This window comes from Leguminivora glycinivorella, chromosome 19 (assembly GCF_023078275.1).
Source record: "Leguminivora glycinivorella isolate SPB_JAAS2020 chromosome 19, LegGlyc_1.1, whole genome shotgun sequence".
Taxonomy (NCBI): Eukaryota; Metazoa; Arthropoda; class Insecta; order Lepidoptera; family Tortricidae; genus Leguminivora; species Leguminivora glycinivorella.
In genome coordinates this window covers 5,780,878-5,804,687 of record NC_062989.1, presented here as the reverse complement: position 1 = coordinate 5,804,687, position 23,810 = coordinate 5,780,878, and the positions used below count along the sequence as shown (strand labels likewise).

The following is a 23,810-nucleotide window of genomic DNA, read 5'->3' as shown; positions in this document are numbered from 1 at the left end:
ACGTCAATTTTATGTATGTTAATAAATACATGCCAACGCTAAGTATGTAATTTGATACCACTAGCTTTTCGGTGAAGGAAAACATCGTGAGGAAAAGTGCATAAATCTGCGAAACAGTTCAAATATGTGTGTGAGGACTACAGCTCGAGCCCTCTTATGTGTGAGAGGAGGCCAGTAGGCCTAGCACATGATTGCCGCGGGAGTATGTCGCCGCGAGATAGATGACACGTCTTTGTCTAATTGTATTAATGACATAAGGACAGGTAGTCTATCTCGCGGCGACATACTCCCGCGGCCATCATGTGCTAGGCCTGCTGTTCCAGCAGTGGGACGTGTGTAGCTCAATTATTTTATACATATTAAACGCTAAATGGTAATCACTTTGAAAGAGACCATTTGTCTAGTAGTTGTAAAGTATGTATGTATGTATGTATGAGCTTTATTGTACATAAAGGAAACAAAAGAGACACAGTTACAGAGTCAGTAATATACAATGTAGGCGGACTTATCCCTTAATGGGATCTCTTCCAGTCAACCTTTGAGGAAATGAGTAGAAGCGAATTAACGATGAGTGGCAAATTTAAAAATGTACAACCACCAAAATAATTAAATGAATTAAGTAAAGTGGTGCGATGAAATAAGTTTAACGTGTTTATGAAATCCTTTGTAACAGATTATATATATTGCTTGGATCGTATTGACGGGGCAACTAACCTGCCTCTGGATTTTTATTATTGACAGACCAGGCTAAATGTGCAGCGATTTTAATAGCTGAGCCTGTGCAAGTGTTATCTTAAACATAGCAATTACATGAAATCATGACGTATACTTGCACAAGGCTTGAGACTTGTCTAGGTTTGACCACAGACCTAACATTTCGCTAACGCTTAACATCCTATTTCTACGGGTTTGACTATCACTTACAGGGCCAGAAACCCGCTAGTCGGGTTCAATTTAGAAATGAGTTAAGTACTGGAGAGTGCTAGTCTTATTGTCATAATGTCTGTCTTCTTTTATTTATGAGTTTTATGATGTGGTAAATTTTCAACTGAACAACCTGAACAACAGTGTAGTTACTAACGTCACTTAATAAATGTTTAAATACATGAGTGCTGCATGAATGCTACAAAATTGCTTGACTATGGGCAGTCAGAGGAAGTAACCAATAAGAGTATCGTTTTATAAACCCTTTTACTTCCCTTCTCTATGGGCGGTAGGAATGTTATATGCGGCGTTTTTAACCAAAAGGTCCCTCGCTGCCTCATAAGCATAAGGATCATCTCTAAGTAGTTCGTATGAAGATGCGAGCGAAACTAGTCCTTTTTGTAAGCGATACTGTGGTACCGTTTAGTAGAAAATGTCGCATATTAAAAGGCCGATATATTTGTCGTAATTAAGCAAACTGTTGTTAATAGTCGCTATAAAGTCTATAACTATTAACAACTGCGGGTAAATTATGTTTGCGGACATAAAAACGATAGAGATAGCAAGATGGTTCGGCAAAAGTGTGAGTGAGATAGGTTATTTGGTTATTGTGAAGGTATAGTTCATTTGATCCGATGAACAGTAAAGTTGTAGGAGATCCTAAATAAGTTAACAACTAGTTATAAGACCATTTGCATTCCTACTGAATTTGTAATTGCGGTAGTATTTCTATTACATGTATTTCTGTATTATGTTAATAAATTGTAAGGATAGTTTGAAGCCCGAGGAAACAATATTATGACTGTTCTTATCGTTATTACTTCACACAGACAAGATCGAGAAAAAATAGCCAGTTTTGTACCTACAAAGTGTTTGATGGAGATATTTGTAAGGTTTTCAATTACCTAAAAAAAGAACTCAGTAAAAGATGACATTTGGATATTTTTAGGTATTTAGCATACTTACCTAGAAAGATTTGAAAAGTTCCAGAAATTTTCGTCACTAGAAAATAGCGGCATATATATAACTGGACGCGCGAAGCGAAATTTGTTTTCACGCTCTTTTCTAACTATACCTACTGACTGACAAGAAAATCTGACAAATATGAACAAAATGAAGTCTCGTTTAGTTCTAAAATTATGAGTGCAAATCGTGTTAGCTTAAATCAATACGAATCAAATGGATTAAAAAGTAATTTAACTTGTTTCATTTAAAATTCCATTGAAAGTAAAACAGAACACAACATACAGTGTAAAATAATGCCTGAGACACAGACCCATGTAGCCAGTTTCGCTCCATTGAATTTTCACAAGAGTTTCTATTAAACGATTATCAGTCCGATTCGAGCGTCCACTGATATCAGATTGAAATCTAACTGATTTCATTCAGTTATCTGTTTGTGATTAGAGGCGTCCAATAACTATAAGACAAATTTCTCCTCATTGGGCTACTTATGAATTAAGATCCTGTGACATCTTTTTGAATGGAGAAATCATGGAGAAATTATAAGTAAATTATAAACGTAAAACATTAATTTGCAGTCTTCTTTGATACTTTAGCACATTTCTTTAGCATTACATTATACCATAATGGAGCATTTCTTAAAATAATCTACCGTTGTACGGGTACAAACGCGAATTTTCTGAAATTTGGCGGGTGTAAGAAGATTTCCATCTATGACAATGTACAGAATTATGCACAGAAAAATGATCGCCTGTTTTAAACGCCAAAAAAATCACAAGACACTAAATATAATGCGTTTGTACAAGACAGCCCATGGAATGATCCTAATAAAGTAATAATAATATGTACAACACAACCTTTTGCTTTGACTACTTTTTATTCCGTACAACACCCTTATAGTTTCCTTTGTCTGTCTTCCGTAAAAAAATGTTTTAGTAAAGTGGGGGCTTTAATCGCTCCTAAAGGAAAAAAAGTGCGTCCCCCCTTTGTTTAAAAAATATGAAAAAAATCACAAAAGTAGAACTTTATAAGGACTTTCTAAATTAGGTTCAGTCTGCGACTTTGTAGAACTGTCAAAGGGATCAGCATTCGCCGCGACAGGTACAAAAACACGATTCAACTATCAAGTATCGAATAGAGCTTATAATCGACTTTATAATCGCTCGTCTGTCGCTGAATCGATTTACACAAGTTAGCAACAAAGTTGCACACCGGTTCAGGACCTCTAGCCAAGCGTACAATCGTTGATGTTCCGTATAGGTTCGTAGTTTTCTTTCTCTTATTGCTCTTCTATAATGGCTTCCATCTTCCATATATATTACTTGTCCCGTATAAATGATTTTTTTAAATTTGTAAGAGGATATTTTTCTTATTCTTACATTTACCTACGACAATGTGCAGCTGCACCTGCTTTAAAGGTCGAAAAATAGCCGCAACACTCGTAATATAAATGCGTTTGTGCGGGACAGCCCATGGAATGCTATTGCATTGTACGTTTGGCTAGAGCCCGCGTGTTTCGAATTCACAAATAAACGGGCCATAAACAAACTACGAGTATTAGCAACAATTACGGGGTTAATGAGGTAGGTTGTTTATTTGGTACTTTGTATGAAAGATAATTAGAATTTATATTCGCCTTTTATATACGATTCGATTGCACGTGAGGATAATTTTATTTTATGGGAAGAAAGTAATATGTGCCCGTGTGGTGACGGGTTAAGAATTTCACCACCCCCTTTCTTCCCGTGGGTGTCGTAAAAGGCGACTGTGGGATGGGTTAAATTGTGGGGTAGGCGAGAGGTTGGCAACCTGTCACTGCAATGTCACAGTTTCGTTTTCTGTCACCCCTTATTTGCCAAGAGTGGCACTGATACTTTAGTAGTTTCATGTGCTCTGCTTACCCCTTAATGGGATACAGGCGTGATTGTATGTATGTAAGTTATATGTACTACCGGCTGAAGTTTCGCTGGTATTCAGTACAGTATTTTTTCTCTTACAATGTAGTATCTAATGGTAAAGCAGTACCTATACCTATTAAAAATGTAAAATAAAAATAATTTATGAAACAAGTTTACGTACCTATGCAATTGAAGCCTGACCAGAAATAATTCACTATTCTCAAGAGGGCGCTGTTATTTTGACGTATGGGATGACAGTTTTTTTTTGGGAAACATACAGCACATAATAATACATTAAGGTAAACAAACATAGTTAACTCATAAGCCAAAACAGTTTCCACTTATAGCTATTACAGAATTCTTTGCTCCGAAAAATAAAACAAGTAAAATTAAAAAAAAAGTTGATTTTAACAAGCAGTAATAAATAGTTTTACATGCATGATTAAAGTAAAGTATTCAAGCATAAACTTAGAATTTGGAAATGAATATGAATATACAAATCTACAATTTAACACAAAACAACTTAACAATTGCAACATAAATTTAACGTTATACAATTGCAACATCAATTTAATTTTAACGTAGAGTATAAAAGGAAGATTATAATTTAACTAAATTTGTTAATATTATTTATTATTTTCTTTCTTTCTTTCTTTTATTTTATTTTTATTTTCATTCAGTAAATTATTCAGTTCAGTATTAGCATGAAGAAAATAGTTTCCATGAAATTCCGCAACATGCCGCGTAGTTATGTAATTTCTGGTCAGGGTTTAAGACTGTAGAAATCAAAACTAAGTATAAAATTTAATAGCTGACTTATATCTAAAATCGCTGTATAGCAATGCTGATGTGAACGTTATGCGAGAAAGTAGACAAACAAACGACTCTTCGACAAACGTTTCCCGATTTCTGTGAATTTTCACTTGATTTTTAACACCATCCAACAAACCCAAGAACGCCAGTATCTTCATACTTATATCACTTTGTATAACAAGAGTATGGCCACTCCCGCTCCCCGCTGAAAGTGCGGCCCACCCCCTCTCGGTTACCTCACAGTTACCACCTTCCAAAAACGCGAACAATCGAACCTGTCATATTTCACTCATACAAGCATAGTACGCGTTCACCTACACGAGCTTAGACTGTGTGCTGGGAATGCGCCTCTTTCATATATTTGATCGCTAGTGTCCGAGGTGTGCTTATATGTTAGCTCGAGCATGATGCATGGAAGGTAAATAAGGCAGACACTAGCGAATACATCAAAGTCAAACTCATGTTAAGGCTACTAGCCTCCCCTCCAGTATTACCATACACCGTGTGCGGCAGCCTCAAAGGCTAATAACATGCAAAGCGCATACGTTCATCGCATGTATGGGTCGTGAATTATTTAACTCGATTTTTATGACAATATGACTCACACTGGCAAGTTCATATGCTCATCACCTGTAATATTTGGCAACATATATTGCGCGCTGCCGTCAGAGTTTTTGAGCGAAGTCTGACAACATCGCGCTAATCCATTGTCGATCTAGAAAATTGACACACGTCAAAGACAACTCTTGTACCACAGTATAATAAAGAGTACTAACGTACAGTATGGCCACTCCAGCTCCCCGCTGAAAGTGCCGCCCACCCCCTCTCGGTTACCTCACAGTTACCGCCTGTTAAAAACGCGAACAGTAGACCTGTCATATTTCACTCATACAAACATAGTACGCGTTCACCTACACGAATTTAGACTGTGTGCTAGGAATGCGCCTCTTTCATATATTTGATCGCCAGTGTCCGAGGTGTGCTTGTACGGTAATCTAGCTTTTGTATTGACCGTATGCCTTTTATGGCATTTGGGCAGGTATCAGCAGACAGGATATATGTTACTTGTGGTAAATAAATTACATTATTTTAAAAATATGATTTTCATTTGTAACAGAACTATATGTAGTAAGATAGCCTAGATGTGGGTAACATAAGCGGGAGCTCTCAAAGGCTTAATTACATGCAAAACTCATACACTCGTCGCTTGTACATTACATAAATGTTCCGCACATATGCCGTTTTCAAATAAAAGGTTTCACATTGTCGTTTGCCGTAAGAACGAAATTAGTTCGTCTCTTTATACGAATTACTTGTTAAAACGTAATTATGCTTAAGCTGTAATAAGGAACCTTTTTATAGAAATCGGCACATTTGTCGCGGGTCAATGAATATTTAGCAGCGAATTAGCATTCAGAGATGCAAAACGACGTGTTTGTACATCACCGAGGCGATTTGCAAGATTTTAAAGATGTAAAGAGGACGAACATAATCCTGGATTATCTAGCAGTCGAAATACCTTAATGCTTTGGTTTCATTCGTTTTAATTAGGCTGATCAGATAGATCCTAGTATCTACGGAATGAGCTTTATAAGCTTATTATAATAAGCTGGAATCTCATTAGCTCTAATCTGCCTGGTTTAAAATTTAATTATACCTATGTTAATCGTTGGTAATTAGTCCAACCCAAAATCGACTCTTTGCGGATATCAAAATTATCAAGGCTAATATTTCCATGGCTATAACGAAAGACAAAATTGTAAACAGCTACAGATCTTTTATAAAAAATAATACATTACATTCAGTACGTTTTTCAGTACTGATGACCCTCCGAAGTTTCGACCTGACAAGAAATGAGCCACTTCTTGCACTAGTGCGTAAAAAAAACATTTCGAAGATATTAAATAAACTTTAAATCAGATTATACTTAACCTAAAACAGTTTTCTCTATAAATTCCAAATATCTATTCCATTTTATGTCCCCTACATCGATAACAATGTTTTTAGTACTTCCTACTAGTTTTACTTATATGTTTAGACTTATTTGTCTCAACAAAGTTATCGTCTAGATCGGTATCGTTTTACTGTATTCACCCCGCAAACCGGTGGTTTTCAACATATCCGATATATAAACTTGCATGAAAGAGATTGCGATATATCTCGGTTAAATTACCATAAGAACCAGGACATCATATAATATAATAACTACCTATAACTTGTTGAGAGGATAGATTAATCTTTATAGACTACGCATAAAACCTGCATACGCCCGCGTTCATTACGCATAAATGAGGCGGTTTTGACTACATAGCAGAAGTCCATGTTAAATCATATGAACTTTTCTTTATCTAATTCATATTTCTAATTTACAGTCCAGTACCTTTTAATTATATATTTTTATATATACTAAATGGTCGTAAACAAGCACACGGCCCGCATCTGTAAACACCGTTTTTGAGGAACCCCACACTGTAAACCAGCCATCAGGCAGTCATGGTCGCGCGATAAACGATAAAACATCGGGCCGTACCTGTCGCACTTGCAAATAGTAACGAGAATGATGTATGATGATACTTGCCTGCCAATGGCGGACCGCCGACCTACCTAATGTGGACCGCGTTTCGTTGTACTGCCCTTCCAAACGGATCAATAGTCAGTCGTCGTCTTATTCCTATAATCAGGACCCCTGCAGAAACAACGTAATTGCCAATTGGTGACCCCTGCTGTAGACCCTCGGGAAAACCTCGGTAGGGAGCTCATTCCACAGCCGAAGCATTTGCAGGAGCAAATTATTCTTTAACCGCATACCTAATTATGTACTGATTGAAATAATTTCCATTAAATTGCTAAGTGATCTGTGTTGGAGAGTAATGAATGAGAGTGGCCACTCAATTGGCGATAATGATAACCTCTTAAGTTATGGCGACTTTCTACTACAAATTGCAGGTTTTGGATTCAAATACGTTTAATGGTCGTGCAATATAGGTTGCAATGGTTTTGCGGGTAGTATAGTAAGACGTAAATACATACTTTTTCTTTCATCTATACTATCGCTATTTTACTTACAAACCCATACCCATGTTTCTTGAATTCTTCTTTCCAAATCATTCATCATTTTGGTTTCATGCGTTTATCTCCTACAAGTTCGAAGGCGTTAAGGTTACAGGCTTTTTATATTATCGGTTATACCTACTGCATATTATTAAGTAAGTTTTCTCTGGTGGGTAGAAAATGACATATTAAGTCACTAAAACAAACATGATTTTATGCCTCTAATAACCTGTAATTTTAATTTAAAATGAGCTTTATAATTTCCTCATAGAGTAATCCCACCGTCGATTTATCATGCGCGGTTAAACCATTAAGATCTCCCATGTTTTGACATAGGACGTAAATCGAATCGCACCGTCTTTTCCTCATACCTTTCTATCGTATATCTTTTAAATGTGAACAGTATGTAAAGGCGCACAGGGTGGATTATTGAGAGGTAAAACTTGAGAAATAAGAGATTTTGAAAGGTAGTGTTTGAATTAACAGTTGCTTAAGCTGCCTACGTACTAGAAAGATAAGTAAATAATAAGGAACATCACATACAATGCTTTGGATCGTGGTATTTATCATCGTCTTGTCACTTTTTTGGTAAACTTGGAAATCTCGAAATTATTTCTGTTGAGTTTTCGTACCTTAAAGATGCCCTGGATACCTATCCGTTCTTGAACTCGTTCTATCTGGTCGGTGTGGATTCACATTCGACACATTCTGGGAGGAGGGTGGGCGGGAACTCGTCCGCATGGTGCTACAGTGGGTGCACTTCCTCGCCCCCGACCTTGTGAGACCTATGTAACACCATTAATGTCAGGATGGTTGGGTGTGTGGTGTGGGCCAGCTTAGTATGAGATACGTTGTATCCTTCTGCACCAGAATCATAGGACGCAACTAATACTAGCCGGTCGGTTTGGGTTGTTTTTTCGACACCGTCTCCTCACTCCTCTTATACGGGGGGACCTCATTCACCTTGTAGCTCAACTACGTTTCTTCGAATCAAGTCCTAGTAGGATGCTTGTGGTCGTATACTATAGCGTGGTCTGACTTTGCCAGTACTACGCGTGCTTTACATCCTTTTGCACTACTTAGAGTCATACTTTGGTAGTCTATATTAATAAGCTGTCGTTGGTCCTAGGATGCAAAGTAGCGATTATAGCCGTCATTATACCGGTAATGGCAGCAGGCTAAACAGATGGCCGGAGTCAGTGAAAACGGATAATTGTATGCGGTAACGTGATAACTATTGGAATGTTACGTAGTGAATGAAATTTAGTAGTAATTCAAACTCGCATTATGTGTTATACTCGTGGTCTTTGCATTGATTTGATTCCAGATGTTTTTTTAAGTAATTACATATTAGTATTATTCTGTTCTCTGATAACCAGACATTATGAGTTTGTACAAAAAAAACCAGAGGTGGTATTGGTGGGATTTTTGAATCTCACCGGTGCCTTGTTTTGTATGCAGCCGATGACTATTTAGTACGAAATAAGCCACCCGATGAGAATCAAAAATCGCACCTCAGGTAGGTACTAGGTACCTACTTGGGGATGTCGATGAATATGAAAGTCCATCCAAATAAATATATTAATATCTCTAATTAATATTTACTCCCTAGTAAGAAATGCTACAGGTAGACCAATGCAACAATTTAAAAGTATTTTAAGTGAAATAATAATATACACTGTTCATAAATATTATTACTGGCTGGACAACCGTCTTTCGTCGGTGAAAATACTAAGAAATAGTTGCACGTGCAGATAAAGATAACAAACAATAGTTTGCGGTAATTCAAACCGATTGAAGACCTTCTAGATAGCATATTTAGACCTTTAAATAACTGTCCCATCAAAATTTTTTTCGGCTATTTGAAATTATTTATCTGTTCCTTTAAATAACTGTCCCATCAAAATTTTTTATTTGAAATTAAGAAACCAAGTACCTATCTAGTTAAATATTTATGGAATGCGTTAGATATGCGTTGTTGTTGACTTTGCCGACAAATGAATGAAGGTCATGGATGAAATGATATGTGTAGGAAATAATGTTCACAATGCATTTATATTACTTAGGATGGGGCTTAAAAGAGCTTTAGTTAAAGTAAAATGTCCCATCCCAAGGTTCCTTCGCGCTTTTACTCGCCAGCCACACACCTCGCGTGCGCCATATTATTTCAGTCCGAATCCGTTTGCCTTTGAAGAAAGATGTAAGGTCGCGACCTTACAACTACATGTAAGTGTCCTTCTCCTAGTTGTTTTGCGTAAATCACGGGACCCCTTTGACCATCCCCGGTTATAATACATATATCAGATAGAGATTTTACGAAATCGTGTCACCTAAATATACCCACAACATATCTAATTACACCTAAGAATTAGGTACCTAATACATTAATATAATCAATGAAGCTTAACATAATCGATAATATACAAATATTCGACATAAACCATTAATGCAAACATTAGTGCAAGATAACTTTCTCGTTTCTTTATTTAGAGTGTGATCATTATGTAGTAGGTACACAAAATAATATTCCTTACTCATTACTTAAATATCGATACACCACTTGATGCTATAAATTAAGCATGTACAACACTAGTGCAGACTGGAAAGAGATGGTGTGATGTGAATTGAGTTACGTGGAAGCGCCAGCTATATCACCCAGATATTTCATCATCATCATCATATCAGCCCTTTATCGCTCACTGCTGAGCATAGGCCTCTCTTCTAGTACGCCACTTCTCCCGGTCCTGAGCTAGTCTCATCCAGTCGTGACCCGCAATTTTCCGGATTTAGCCACTAAATAAGAATATAAATAAATCACTAACCTTGCACTTCATAGCCAGCACCAACTGATATCGATGCGCAGTCAAAGCATCCTTATACGATCCTTGGCTAAAGTACGCTGCGCCAAGATTCCTATGCGCTTTGCACTCACTAGCCATATCTCCCAGAGATTTTGCCACCGCCAAGTCTTGCTGCAGGTAGTTGACGGCTAGAGTTAAAAAAACTTTACTAACCTTGCACTTCATAGCCAACACCAGCTGATACCGATGCGCAGTCAAAGCGTCTTTATAAGACCCTTGGCTGAAATAGGCCGCGCCAAGATTCCCATGCGCTCTGCACTCCCCAGCTGTGTCTCCCAGAGATTTTGCCACCGCCAAGTCTTGCTGCATATAGTTGATAGCGGCGTCGAGTTGGCTCAGGGCCCAGTGGGCGGAGGACAGGGCACTGAACACGGAGCCCCTGCGGAGAGACGGATGGAATTGTTAATATTCAGGTACGAGAGTAATGAGGACGTTGGGACCCTCCGGGGTGGAGAAATCTTTGGTAATTAAATTTGGACACGGTCTTACATGCATATTTTACATATGCTACAGGTTACACTTGTAGGTAATTAAATATTGTAGAATTTTGCATGCTAGTTTAAAGGATCCGTAAACACATCGAGGTATGGTACAAATGGTCAGTGTGCACGGGAATCGTCCCACTTTGTCGATTGCTATAAAGCCGGCTTATTCACCGATATCAATATTTATAAAATTACCAATTTAAGTCCTTGTTTTTGCCTGAAACACAGGAACTATCCTAGCTCAGGCATTTGTATAAATCATTCCTTATAAAATTCTTAGTCTTTAAGAATAACCACTGTACAAGTAGGTAAATCTTGCCTTAATGGTAACCGATAAAGTGGGACGTTTTACTAAACACCCTCACAATGATGAAATGATCCAGAAGTTTAATAGTTGACTAAAATAGGTAGGTATCGTAGGTATTATCAAGTTGTCGATGATAATCATCAACCCAAAGTTTGTATGGGGAAACAAGATTAGTTTGACTATTTTATTCAAAACTTCACAGGAAGATTCCTTAAGACATATGACTGAATACGTGTTTCAGGTTTTTTTGAAAATTTAACCCCGAAAAGGGTGAATAGGGGGTGATAAAGTCAAAAAATCAATATGGGTAATATGGTTTATCGGGTCGCTGATCACGATAAATACAACGTTTTTAAAATCTAACGAGGCGGAAGTGAAATACCTTCTCCCCTGTTGTGGTGCAATGGGGTTTATAGTATTTTATGCAACAGGCGTTTAAAGGAGGTCAAAAAAGACGAGTGGCGTGGGTAACAATTTGAGGCGAAGCCGAAAATTGTTATTGAGACGACACGAGTATTTTTTGACCCAGTTAAACACCGTTGCATACAATACTTTTTCTACGACCATGCACTTAGTTTTTAATAGTTTTCTTGAATAACTTTCGTGAAATTCACACTGCTTCCTGTATTTTGACGCAAAGGTTTGCACTGTCAGCTCAGCTGCCCAAAGCCTTTCCGCGCACTCGCGCAGTGTCGTTATAAGGCGTTGCCATGGTTACAGAGCCAAACAATGCGTTTTCAGTTTTTTCGATACTGCGCGCATGCGCGGAAAGCCGGCGGACACTGGCTTTGGGGAATAGACCTTTATGTAGGGTTTTAAAGATCTATGCACGACCGTGTAAATGACGTATAACAGTTCGGGAGTAGAAAAAATATATAAAAGAAGATATTGACTGGCTGACTGACATATCAACGCACAGCCGAAACCGCTGGTCCTAGAGATGTCAAATTTGGCACGTAGGTTCCTTATATAGTGTAGAGGAGCATTAAGAAAGGATTTTTCAAAATTCGCCTCCTAAGGGGGTCAAATGGGGGTTCAAAGTTTGTATGGGGAAACAATGTTAGTTTCACTGTTTTATTCGAAACTTCACAGGAGGAATCCTAAAAACATATGACTAAAGACGTGTTTCAGGTTTTTTGAAAATTTAACCCCTAAAAGGGTGAAAAGGGGGTGATAAAGTCAAAAAACTATTATGGGTATCGTTTTTACGGTTTATTGGGTCGCTGATCACGATAAATACAACGTTTTTAAAATCTAACGAGGCGGAAGTGAAATACCTTCTCCCCTGTTGTAGTGCAATGGGGTTTAATATCAAAAACTATATAAATGAAGAAACTGACTAACTGACATAATATATCAACACACAGCCGAAACCGCTGGTCCTAGAAATTTCAAATTTGGCACATAGGTTCCTTATATGGCGTAGAGGTGCTCCTCTACGCCAAGGATTTTTCAAAATTCACCTCTTAAAAGGGTGAAATGGGGGTTCAAAGTTTGTATGGGGAAACAAGATTAGTTTGACTATTTTATTCGAAACTTCACAGGAGGATTCCTAATGACATATGACTAAATACATGTTTCAGGTTTTTTGAAAATTTGACCCCTAAAGGGGTCCAAAGGGGGTAAAGTCAAAAACACAATATGGGTAATACCCATTGGGTATCGTTTTTATGGTTTATCGGGTCGCTGATCACGATAAATACAACGATTCTAAAATCTAATGAGGTGGAAATGAAACTTTCTCCCCTGTTGTTGTGCAATGGGGTTAAAATATCCAAAATGGCCATAAGTATAGGTTTAGTTTTTATCTTTACTTCTGGTTCAAGAGATTTAAAATTGACACGGAAGTTCCTAAGAGGAGCACTAAGAAAGGATTTTTCAAAGTTCATCTCCTAGCATGATAATTTGACAGGGGCAAGGACAGGGACAGGGACAGGGACAGGAACGGGATAGGGTTAGGGATAGGGACAGGGATAGGGATAGGGATAGGGAAGGGACAGGGATAGGGAAAGGATAGGGATAGGGAGAGGGAGAGGGAGAGGGAGAGGGAGAGGGAGAGGGAGAGGGAGAGGGAGAGGGAGAGGGAGAGGGAGAGGGAGAGGGAGAGGGAGAGGGAGAGGGAGAGGGAGAGGGAGAGGGAGAGGGAGAGGGAGAGGGAGAGGGAGAGGGAGAGGGATAGGAATAGGAATAGGGATAGGTATAGGTATAGGGATAGGGATAGGAATAGATAAGGATAGGGATAGAAATAGGGATAGGAATAGGGGATGGGGACGGGGATAGGGATAGGGGAGGGACGAGGACAGGGACGGGACATTGGGGTCGGAATAATCGGTCGGCAATCGATATCTAGGCAGTGTAATATGCAGGTGGCTCAGTAAATAGGAAGGGATTAGTAAGTAGGCATCGGCGAGTATCCTGCATCCGTAATAACTTTTACATTCAATGTGCTGTAAGAAGATCGTTGTTTGCTTGCCTTTTATATGTTTACGTTTGCAATAAGTATAAGCAAAATGGAAAAAATTGTAAGCGATAATGCAAGGAAGTACTTTTTACCTTACCGACCATAGCGTCGAGATACTGGCTATGTGTGTTGTATGAAGTTTCCCCAGTATAAATATGTATATAGGTAAAATACATACATATTCTTATTTGTCAAGTTCTAAATAAAATTCGTCTCATTCTGTTTACGTCACCCATTCTTAATACGTCACTTTCGTCCGCAGTCTTTGTCATCTTAAACCTTGTGAGTTATTTGCTTTTTATTTTGGTTAATCCTAAACGAGTTGAACTATCCAAGATGATACCCACACTAATGGCGTCTGAGTTTTTACTTCACATATTAACAAGAAGTAATAAATAGTAATAATACTGTACACGACCATTATAATCCATGTCTATAATATGAGCGTCTAATCTAAGATTAAGCTCTTATTCCAGTTAAGGCTCGCCGAACTAATTAAGCATTCTGTACTCGCTTTAACCAGTCCAATGACATTCTTTTCTTTATTAAGAGCGACGTCAAGTCACAGATAACCATACAAGCTTAGTTCCTATTTTCCCCTCTGAGTACTGACATTTTAGAAATTATTTGACGCCTATTAAATACAGCTATAGTAAACAATTGAGGATTCATATGAAGCCATTTTGTACATATGCGCCAGATTTTCAACTCGACTGACAGTTATAAAAACTCACAATTACACAGATACCTACATTTTGTTGTATGCGGTAAATTATTTTGAACACGAGTAGGTATGATATTTGCTCTACATGAATAAGTAAAACGAACAGGCATTGTAATTGTCAATATGTAGGTTAGGTAGGTATCCATACTTCCATACTGTGATATTATAAATGGGAAAGTGTGTGAGTTTGTTTGTTTGTCCGTCTTTCACGGCAAAACGGAGCGACGAATTGACGTGATTTTTTAAGTAGAGATAGTTAAAGGGATGGAGAGTGACATAGGCCACTTTTTGTCTCTTCTAACTCGGGCGAAGCCGCGGGCAAAAGCTTAGTAAGTATATAAAATAAATACATTGGATTAAATATTTTTTTATTTAAATGTTCAAAGAGGAAAATGGGGTTTACGTTTGTATGGAAAAGCCGTCGTACACTATCATCTTAAGAATAGTCTAATCAAGATACTATCCCATAGTATAAAAAGCGTACAATAAAATATTGATAATAACTGGCTATGAAGCTGAACAAACATGGTTGTGCATCATCCGGTACGGGGAATAACTCGCGTGAAAGCGATTAAAATAATACGAGATAAATATTTTAATTTGTGCCCCGGTTATACTCCAGTCAATGAGGTATGAATAAAATGGTTAAAAGAATGCTGCCTGTTCGCGTCCCATTTCATTAACAAAAAAATACGTCTTTGGCTAAAACGTGCTGAGGCGTGCCTTTCTTAATTCTTATCCTTAGTTTATTTTATTTTTGTTTTTCTATATTACAAAGCCATTAAGGCAGCACTGTTCACTTTAGGTGATATTGAGGCATATTTTTCGTTGAACGCCTTTAAGACAATATGTGAATAGATAAGATAGAGAGAAAGAGAATATTCCATATTCAAAATTTATTTTTTATCATACAGAAACGTCTGCGAGCGATATTACATATGTTTAAATTAAAGGAAAAAATGGAAAAATTCACACCTCCGGCAGGACTCGAACCTGCGACCTTTGGCCTTGCCGGGGCCATCTCGCTTCCAACTGCGCCACGGAGGCCTGCTGGATGTGTGCGAATTTATCCATGCCCTCCCTCAATTCTCAACCGCCTTAGGGTGGCGTTATAGCAAACATCTACCCGTAAGAATAGATCTTAACAGGCACTGGAGTCTCAATTTACATTGAGAATTCGCCAGTAACAATGCGCTAACCCATACTAAATTTCTTTTTTATCATGCAGAAACGTCTGCGAGCGATATTACATATGTTTAAATTAAAGGAAAAAAATGGAAAAATTCACACCTCCGGCAGGACTCGAACCTGCGACCTTTGGCCTTGCCGGGGCCATCGCGAGGTGTGAATTTTTCCATTTTTTCCTTTAATTAAACATATATTCCATATTCTGTTAAAAATAAGTGAAACCTCAACGAATGACCTACTAAATCCTATTTGTAATGTTGAGTTTTCATAAGTCAAAGTAAGAGTTCTTATTTCTTTTCCGATTTTTTAAAGTTTTCTTTTACCGGAATAAATACCTCTTCGAACTCACTAAACATAAATCTTAACCGCACAGAACAAAGACGCCTTCACTTATTTATATTCACTAAATGGCGACCCTATAAAAAATTGTTAAAGCTGGTTTCACCCTTAACTCGTTGACTGGTCTACGTTAAATATTTTAATTCGTGAACATATCAATGAATCACTGGGCCCGTGTAATTTGACATCACACCTTACACCTCTCGGATCAGATCGATCACGATCACCTTTATATGTTGGTTAGCAAAATTTTTTTGGGGATTTTGTGGTTAATTTTGTTACTTAATTAAAATTATTGCTACAGATAAAGCTTGCCGACTTGAATTTAAGAGAATTTAGAAATCTTTATTTGCAAATTTTCATTAAGAAGTGTGCGATTTAAATAAGTTTCTAGATAGTCCATCGTCAAAATGTGAAAAACTCACGGTAGAGGTTCTTAATTATAACTTTTTGCGCCCGGAATAAAGACGTCTTTATTTATTTATATTCACTAAATTTCATCTATAAATTGATGAATCAGACCAAAAATTCGTCTGTAACAAAATAAAAATCGACCATATAAAATATGTTGCTAGTTTCACCCTTAACTCGTTGACTGGTGTACGTTAAATATTTTAATTCGTGAGCGTACTAATGAATCACTGGGCCCGTGTAATTTGACATCACACCTTACACCTCTCGGATCAGATCGATCACGCCGATTTCGGGATGCTTATCTTGACTTGAGAGAAGTTACCTTTTAATGCTGGATAGCGGAATTTCAGTGGGTTTTGTTGTTTATTTTGTTAATTATTGCCACACATGAAGTTTATTAATTACTTAAATTTAGGGGCATTTAGAGAAAGGAGTCTAATTACGAAAATGTCTCTTAATGAGGTTCAAATTCATGTAACACTTTTCAAAAATAATGAACTCAAATATTTTATCAAACGTTCACTTTTCTATATCACCGTTAGAGGAGAATACGGATTAAATAACGCGATTTGTGTTAATTATTAATTGCATTTCTTAGTAATATAACTACACAACATCTACACAGCAGTTAGAAAAAGTAAACAGAAAATAAATAACTAATAAAGTATGTGTAATTGGGTATAACAAAAACATAAAACATCTTAAGCTTCACGAGTCGAAGAAAAGTTAATTTTAAAAATATTTTATTCTTAACTCCACAAACAGCTGGGCGTAAAAGCTATTTCAATAAAAATGGAAATAAATATTCACAATGAACATATTTCTAACATGCAAAGGTACAATAACTATGGAGTACGCTATAAAAGTCACTTTACGATACTAAACTCGAAGAACCAGTGATGAGATTAAATTCCCATGGAATATTCTCGGGAATATTTCGTTTTTGCCGTTGCCTATTCTAAAATCAGTATTTACATTTTAGCGAAGTTTAATCGTACGTAACGATTTTGCAAAGATTTCATCGGCAAATATGTCCATGGTTATTATATTATGAGACGGGTATCAATAGGATCATCTAGTAGTAAGAAAATTACTACCTACTAGGTTACATGTTCAAATTACTGCACGAGGGCATGCCTACTGCAAAAGATGCCTATGGAGTGACCTAGTCTTGGACAAATTGACATGATGTCATGATCCTCAGCCACACCTCGGACAATGGCGACACAGTATAATAAAGAGTACTATCGTATGATGGCGATCAACTTTTGACAGACAGAGAGGCATTGGCGATACTGTACGATAGTACTCTTTATTATACTGTACCTCAGCATTGATTAAAGCGAAATAAATATTTGATATTTGAGGGAACGATTAAAGAAGAAGTAAGAAAATTACAACAAAAAAGTTCAAAACGGATTTAGACAAAAGTTTAGTGGAAAACCATGATCGCCGGAGAGATTTTCCCGAACATTCCCATCACTATACATAAATATCGCTTTAACCAGTAAAGCAATTTATTACTCCTAAAATCTATTTCCAGTCCAATCCTCGGGTCCATCAACGTTCTAGGAGATAGGCATCAAAAATAAATGTCCCATTTATCGCGGTCTCTTAAAACTGAGCTTTCGAGAACCTTCTCTCGTTTTCCATAAAGTTTAAATTTAGAAGGGTCGATGTCACTGAGTACTTGAATAGAGATGTGACCATTTGTGGAGCTTATACCTTTTTAATAAGGTTTAAGTTTGGTGTCTTAAATAAGTAAATACTTGAATAGGGATGTTCCGAGTGGATTCGATCCATCAACGAGAGATAGCATCTTGGAGTTAGGTGAGGTGTGGGTTTCAACGCCGAGGAACGGGCTAGCATTATGTCCATCTTTTGTCATTACTGTATATTTCTTTAACCATTAATAACTACTTCGAAAGGGAGTCACTAGTTTAAGTTTCATTTGAAAACGTTACGTTTCATTATAGAATGAATTTGTTCAGATAAGCTGTTTTCAAACTCAATTTATGCTTACAAGTTATTTTTATTATCTACTAGCTTTTGTCCGCGGCTTCGCTCACGTTAGAAAGAGACAAAAGTAGCCTTATGTCACATGTGCAATGTCACAATTTTATTTTTTCAACCCCTTAATTGCCAAGAGTGGTTCTAAAATTTGAGTAGTTTCATGTGGTCTATCTACCCTTTATGGGATGCAGGTGTGATTGTATGTATGTATTATTATTATGTCATAAAATATAAAGGCTCATTAGAGTCATTAGATGGTGCACAAGTACGATTTTAGTTACACCGCTCATTGTTGAAGTTACATCTAATTCAGCCGAGCGATCATATACAGCCGCAATAAAACTTGCATGCGAGATGCGAGTTCTCGCATCTTCTCACGATATGAATAATATAAATATTTCATTGCACGTCCAAATGTGCTAAAGCCAAAGGGCTATCATAAAGACCTCTAAGTCCCAATGAGACCAGTTTTAACGGCCCTTCCATGCTAAAAACCTAACGTATTCTATTGTCTTCGTGACTCTAAGGCGGAATTGGCACCTCCAAATGACCATACCTAGCCAACGTCACAATCGCTTACGATCGTAAGTGTATCGTGGGGGTTTCTATTACTTCCCATAAAGACTTAAGTCACGTCATAATGTACCTATCGTTTAATCAACATTGACGACCGGTCTGGCGCAGTCGGTAGTGACCCTGCCTGCTGCGCCGCGGGCCCGGGTTCGAATCCCGGTAAGGGCATTTATTTGTGTGATGAGCACAGATATTTGTTCCTGAGTCATGGATGTTTTCTATGTATATAAGTATTTATATATTATATATATCGTTGTCTGAGTACCCACAACACAAGCCTTCTTGAGCTTACCGTGGGCCTCAGTCAATCTGTGTAAGAATGTCCTATAATATTTATTTATATTTATTTAAAAAAAAAAAAAAAGTTAAAATTCGGTTTTTTTTCAGAAAAGCGTAACTTTTCAGGATTACCATAAATAAAATAAACCTAACCTACCCTATCTGTGGATGATCTTAACGAAAACCCTGAAAAGTTAACCGTTTCAGAATAATAACTAATAACAAGAACGATTTAATACTGGACTGACAAAGCCCATACAAAAAAGTGTACCCCTGAACTGAAATGTATGGGCCTTTTAGGCTTAAAATTGGCTGTTCGCAGCCTGGAAGTGGCCAAAATCGTATTTTCCCCAAATATTTTTGCGTGTTTTTATTTTTTATAAGAACAAATGACATATTTCTGTAGTTTAAAATCATGATATCACGTCAATATAAATCTTGAAAAAAAAAAATTGTAGGCATCATCAGTGTATACTCGTAGTTATGATAGTATTTAATAGGTGGCGCTAAAAAATCGAAGTACGATTCTCAGTATGAAGTACGTAAATCCTATAAATAATCCTTGCTAATAATAATCTGGCAATCATTACTTTATGACTTTGTCAAGCAAAGGGATCAAGTATCGTAGTTACCTGACCCTATTGGTCTTCAGTAGTGGCGCGCCAAAGCCAGACCACAGATTAATAATAAGTTACTAAGCCAGACTGCTTTTTGATCGCCACAATAGCGTCAACAATTGTCATTCCGGCTAGGACGACAGTTCTATATTTATTGTTAGCTAGTCGACGTTGTTCGATATACTCGTACTAGGCATTATTATATGACCTCAAGTTTCTTCAAAGCGCCATTTGATAAGAGAGCATATTATACTGGTCTTTCTGAACTTTTTGTGCCTTGGTTCAATATGGGAATGAACTTAGAGGGTCGTGCAGCAAAGTGGATGTTTTCAAGTATCTATCCAGCACTGAATGTAACTGTAAATGGGCAGGAGTAAGGGTTATTGGTTTTTGGGTCTTGTCACTCTTGTTATCTCAATCTAAGTGTTCGTTAGGTCGTTGTATTTAATTTATAAAGTGAAGTGGGCCGCTGCAGACTCATGTTCAGGAATCGTGGACCCCACACTCCAGCTCCCAGGGTTTGACCTTCCCCGAAAACTATGGTGCCGTCTTAACAGACTCAGAACGGGCCATGGTCGTTGCAATTATACCTTGCACAAGTGGGGATGGAAGGATTCAGCCTTGTGCGTATGCGGCGCGATCCAAACCATGGACCACATCATCGAACGCTGCCCTCTGCACTCATACACCGGGGCTAGAGAAGACCTACTGCAACTCACACCAGACGTAGCAGAGTGGCTCAATTGTCGCTGTTGTTGTATAGCATTTAGATTTGTATGCTTTTTGACTGGTTTAATTTTATAAAACTTGTTACATATTTGCCTATTTTCGTGCCATACGATTAAAAAAAAGTTAAGCAAAAGTTGTGCAATATTGTTTGTACCTATTGGAATAAATTCAGTGACTTAAAAAAATTAGAAGAGCATCATGTTAGACCTGTTTCAGAACTAACATGCTAGCGACTAAAGCTCAAAGGGCAGATGCAGTGAGATGGGGGTGTATTCATTAACTAGATTGAGGCTAACATCGTAGGCCATTAGACATTAGACATCATTAAGTTGTACACATTCATAGAGTTCATTTAACTGCCGGAGTGTACGGTAAAACGATTTGAATCCTAGGCCACTCTAGAACCCTGTCTCCTGGACACCATATTCATTCATTCCTTTGTTTTCAAAGATGTCCACGCCACTTTTTTTGGATTTAGAAATGTTTATGTGGTTTCCAACTTTCCACTCAGAATCGCGAGCTCTTTCAATCCTAATAGGAGAAAAAAAGTGTCCCAAGGATTTTTTCTACTCTGTTACCATTTTTTCATATATTTTGTATGGCGGTAACGGAATGGAAGTTTGGAAAAATGTATGGAAATCCTGATGGGACATTTTTTTTCTTCTATCAGGATCGAAAGACCTCGCGATTCTGAGTATGGAATGCGTAAAAATACCCATGTTACAAAAAAAGTTTAAAAAAAATGGCCCATTTGTCATAGAAGTCACTTCGACGTTTACTGTGAAAAGGTTTTACAGTGGCCTGGGATTCAAATTAATTGACTGTACATGGAGCTAGTAGTAAGTACCTATCTAAGTATCTACAGTCAGTAGCAAAAGTGGCGAATCAGGATAAACGTCAATACTTAACTTAACTACATTTCGTTACGATACAAGTGTGAAAAATAGGAAAGTCGTAAAATAATAATTATTTATTCACACATGTCGTACAATGTTTTACAGTACACCTGGCCATAAACATATATATTTGACGTGGCGTAATGTGCTAATTATCGCACTAGTGCGATAACACAGCTTCATATGTACTGTAAAAGTAACCATTCTCTGATTACCTAAACTTAAAGGGGTAAGGGTCCCCCCACATATAGCGTCTCGCGAGCGTAGCGTCGGGCCAACTGTATGAAAAAAGACGTCGCGTCGACGTCGCGCCGACGCAGCGTCAGGCTTTGCCATACAGTAACTAATCCATTTTTTCCATTATTACACTATGATGTTGAGTTCTACATGTATCCACTAAACACGGCTACCATTTATATAACCGGTAGGCACTTTATTTAATAATGCAAACATTGTAAAACATGGAAAAAATGGACCAGTTACATTTGCCCCCCAGTCGACATTTGCCCCGCTGTACCTTATGTATGTCTCGTCTTTATTATGTCAAACGATTACAAGATTACATCAAGAATTTACTAGAACTGTAGATTTAGTAGATATCTCTAGAACGTTGAGAGAAACAGATACATACATATATGGCGAGTTGTAACAGGATATTGGATGCTAATGAAATGTTGATCATCCGAATTAATATCTATCTAAATATATAAAAGAAGAAACTGACTGACTGACTGATATATCAACGCACAGCCGAAACCACTGGTCCTAAAAATTCCAAATTCGGCACGTAGGTAACGTAGGTTTCTTATCAGGTGTAGAGGATTTTTCAAAATTCGCCTCCTAAGTGCGTGAAATGGGGGTCCAAAGTTTGTATGGGAAAATAAGATTATATTAGTACGCGGGCGAAGCTGCGGGAAAAAGCTAGTCATAAATATAACTTAGTAGTCATTACATATAACTTATAACAATTGCTTTCCATAATACAGTTACAGACAGACAGACAACAAACTCTTCAAACCTATAAAAAAGGACGCAAGGAAAATCTTAATAACCACTCAGATTAGGTTTTATGCCAAAGCGACCCCCGACTAAGTTTAAAGCACATCCAATTAACATAAACGTCGAACCGACAAGATTTGTATGATTAAACCGACTTAAAAGATCCGTTCAAGTCGAGGAATTCCTCTGAACTCGATTCACACGAATAATTGCAAAAGGGTCTCTGTGGGGTGTGATCGTACAACTACTTAATTTGAATCATAGGCCACTAGCACCTTTTCACAGTAAATTTTCAAAGTGACTTATATGGCTAATAAAAGTAATAAAACACGGTGTCAATATGACAGGGTTCTATAATCAAGTAGGATTCAAATGGGTTGACCTGTAGGGTATTGCTAATGATGCATTCATGAGAATCATGAGAATATTTCTTCTGTTACTGACTGAAATACTACTGTGCTTTTACTTCTATTTTCGCATATGTCAGTCGTTTTTCCTTGAAGAAAAGTCATTTTGACACTGATATATCATGAAACATCGTATTTTCTAGCAAATTCAATGCACCAATGCGGTAAAGGCATTAATTACATATGTCCGAATCTTGCTGAAATCATTAATTAGGATTAGTGATGTGCAAGTTGCGGAAACTTTCCAAAAAAATCTTAAATTTCTTGAAAATTTCAGGAAACTTTCACGAAAAATAAAGGGAATTTAAATTTATGAAATGGAAAGTTTCCACCCATACAATTGTCCATACAAAGTATGGAAAGTTTCCGAAGGTTTCCTATGTAAAAATTTCAGAATTTTGGAAACTTTCCGTCGGCACATCAGTAATTAGGATTAAAAAGAGTAATACGAATACGACCCTAAATTGATCACTTACCAAGGAAGTGTTTGTATAAACCCCTTAAATTCCTCCTATGTATGTCACCCAAATCGTATCCAGAGCCGAATTTTGACGTAAACTAAAGTTGGAATCATACAGTATCAAACTTACTGATGTGCCGAACTGCCGACGGAAGGTTTCCAAAATTCTGAAATTTTCACATAGGAAAACTTCGGAAACTTTCCATGCTCTGTATGGACAATTGTATGGATGAAATCTTTCCATTTCATAAATATAATAATATAATATTTTTCGTGAAAGTATCGTGAATTTTTCAAGAAATCTAAGATTTTTTGGAAAGTTCCCGCAACTTGCACATCACTAATCAATCTAGCTCTTTTCACCAGTTTCATACAGAAATGGCTTTGAAAATCTTACATTTACGAGTAT

At 37.3% G+C, this 23,810-nt stretch overlaps 1 protein-coding gene across 1 annotated transcript in view; it reads right to left on the bottom strand.

Annotated features, from left to right (window-relative positions):
- LOC125236270 (tetratricopeptide repeat protein 28) overlaps positions 1 to 23,810 on the bottom strand; it is a 178,448-nt gene that overhangs the window by 31,261 nt on the left and 123,377 nt on the right. The window contains 1 exon segment of the mRNA XM_048142985.1: positions 10,664 to 10,889. Within this exon segment, the coding sequence (XP_047998942.1) occupies positions 10,664 to 10,889 (226 nt within the window).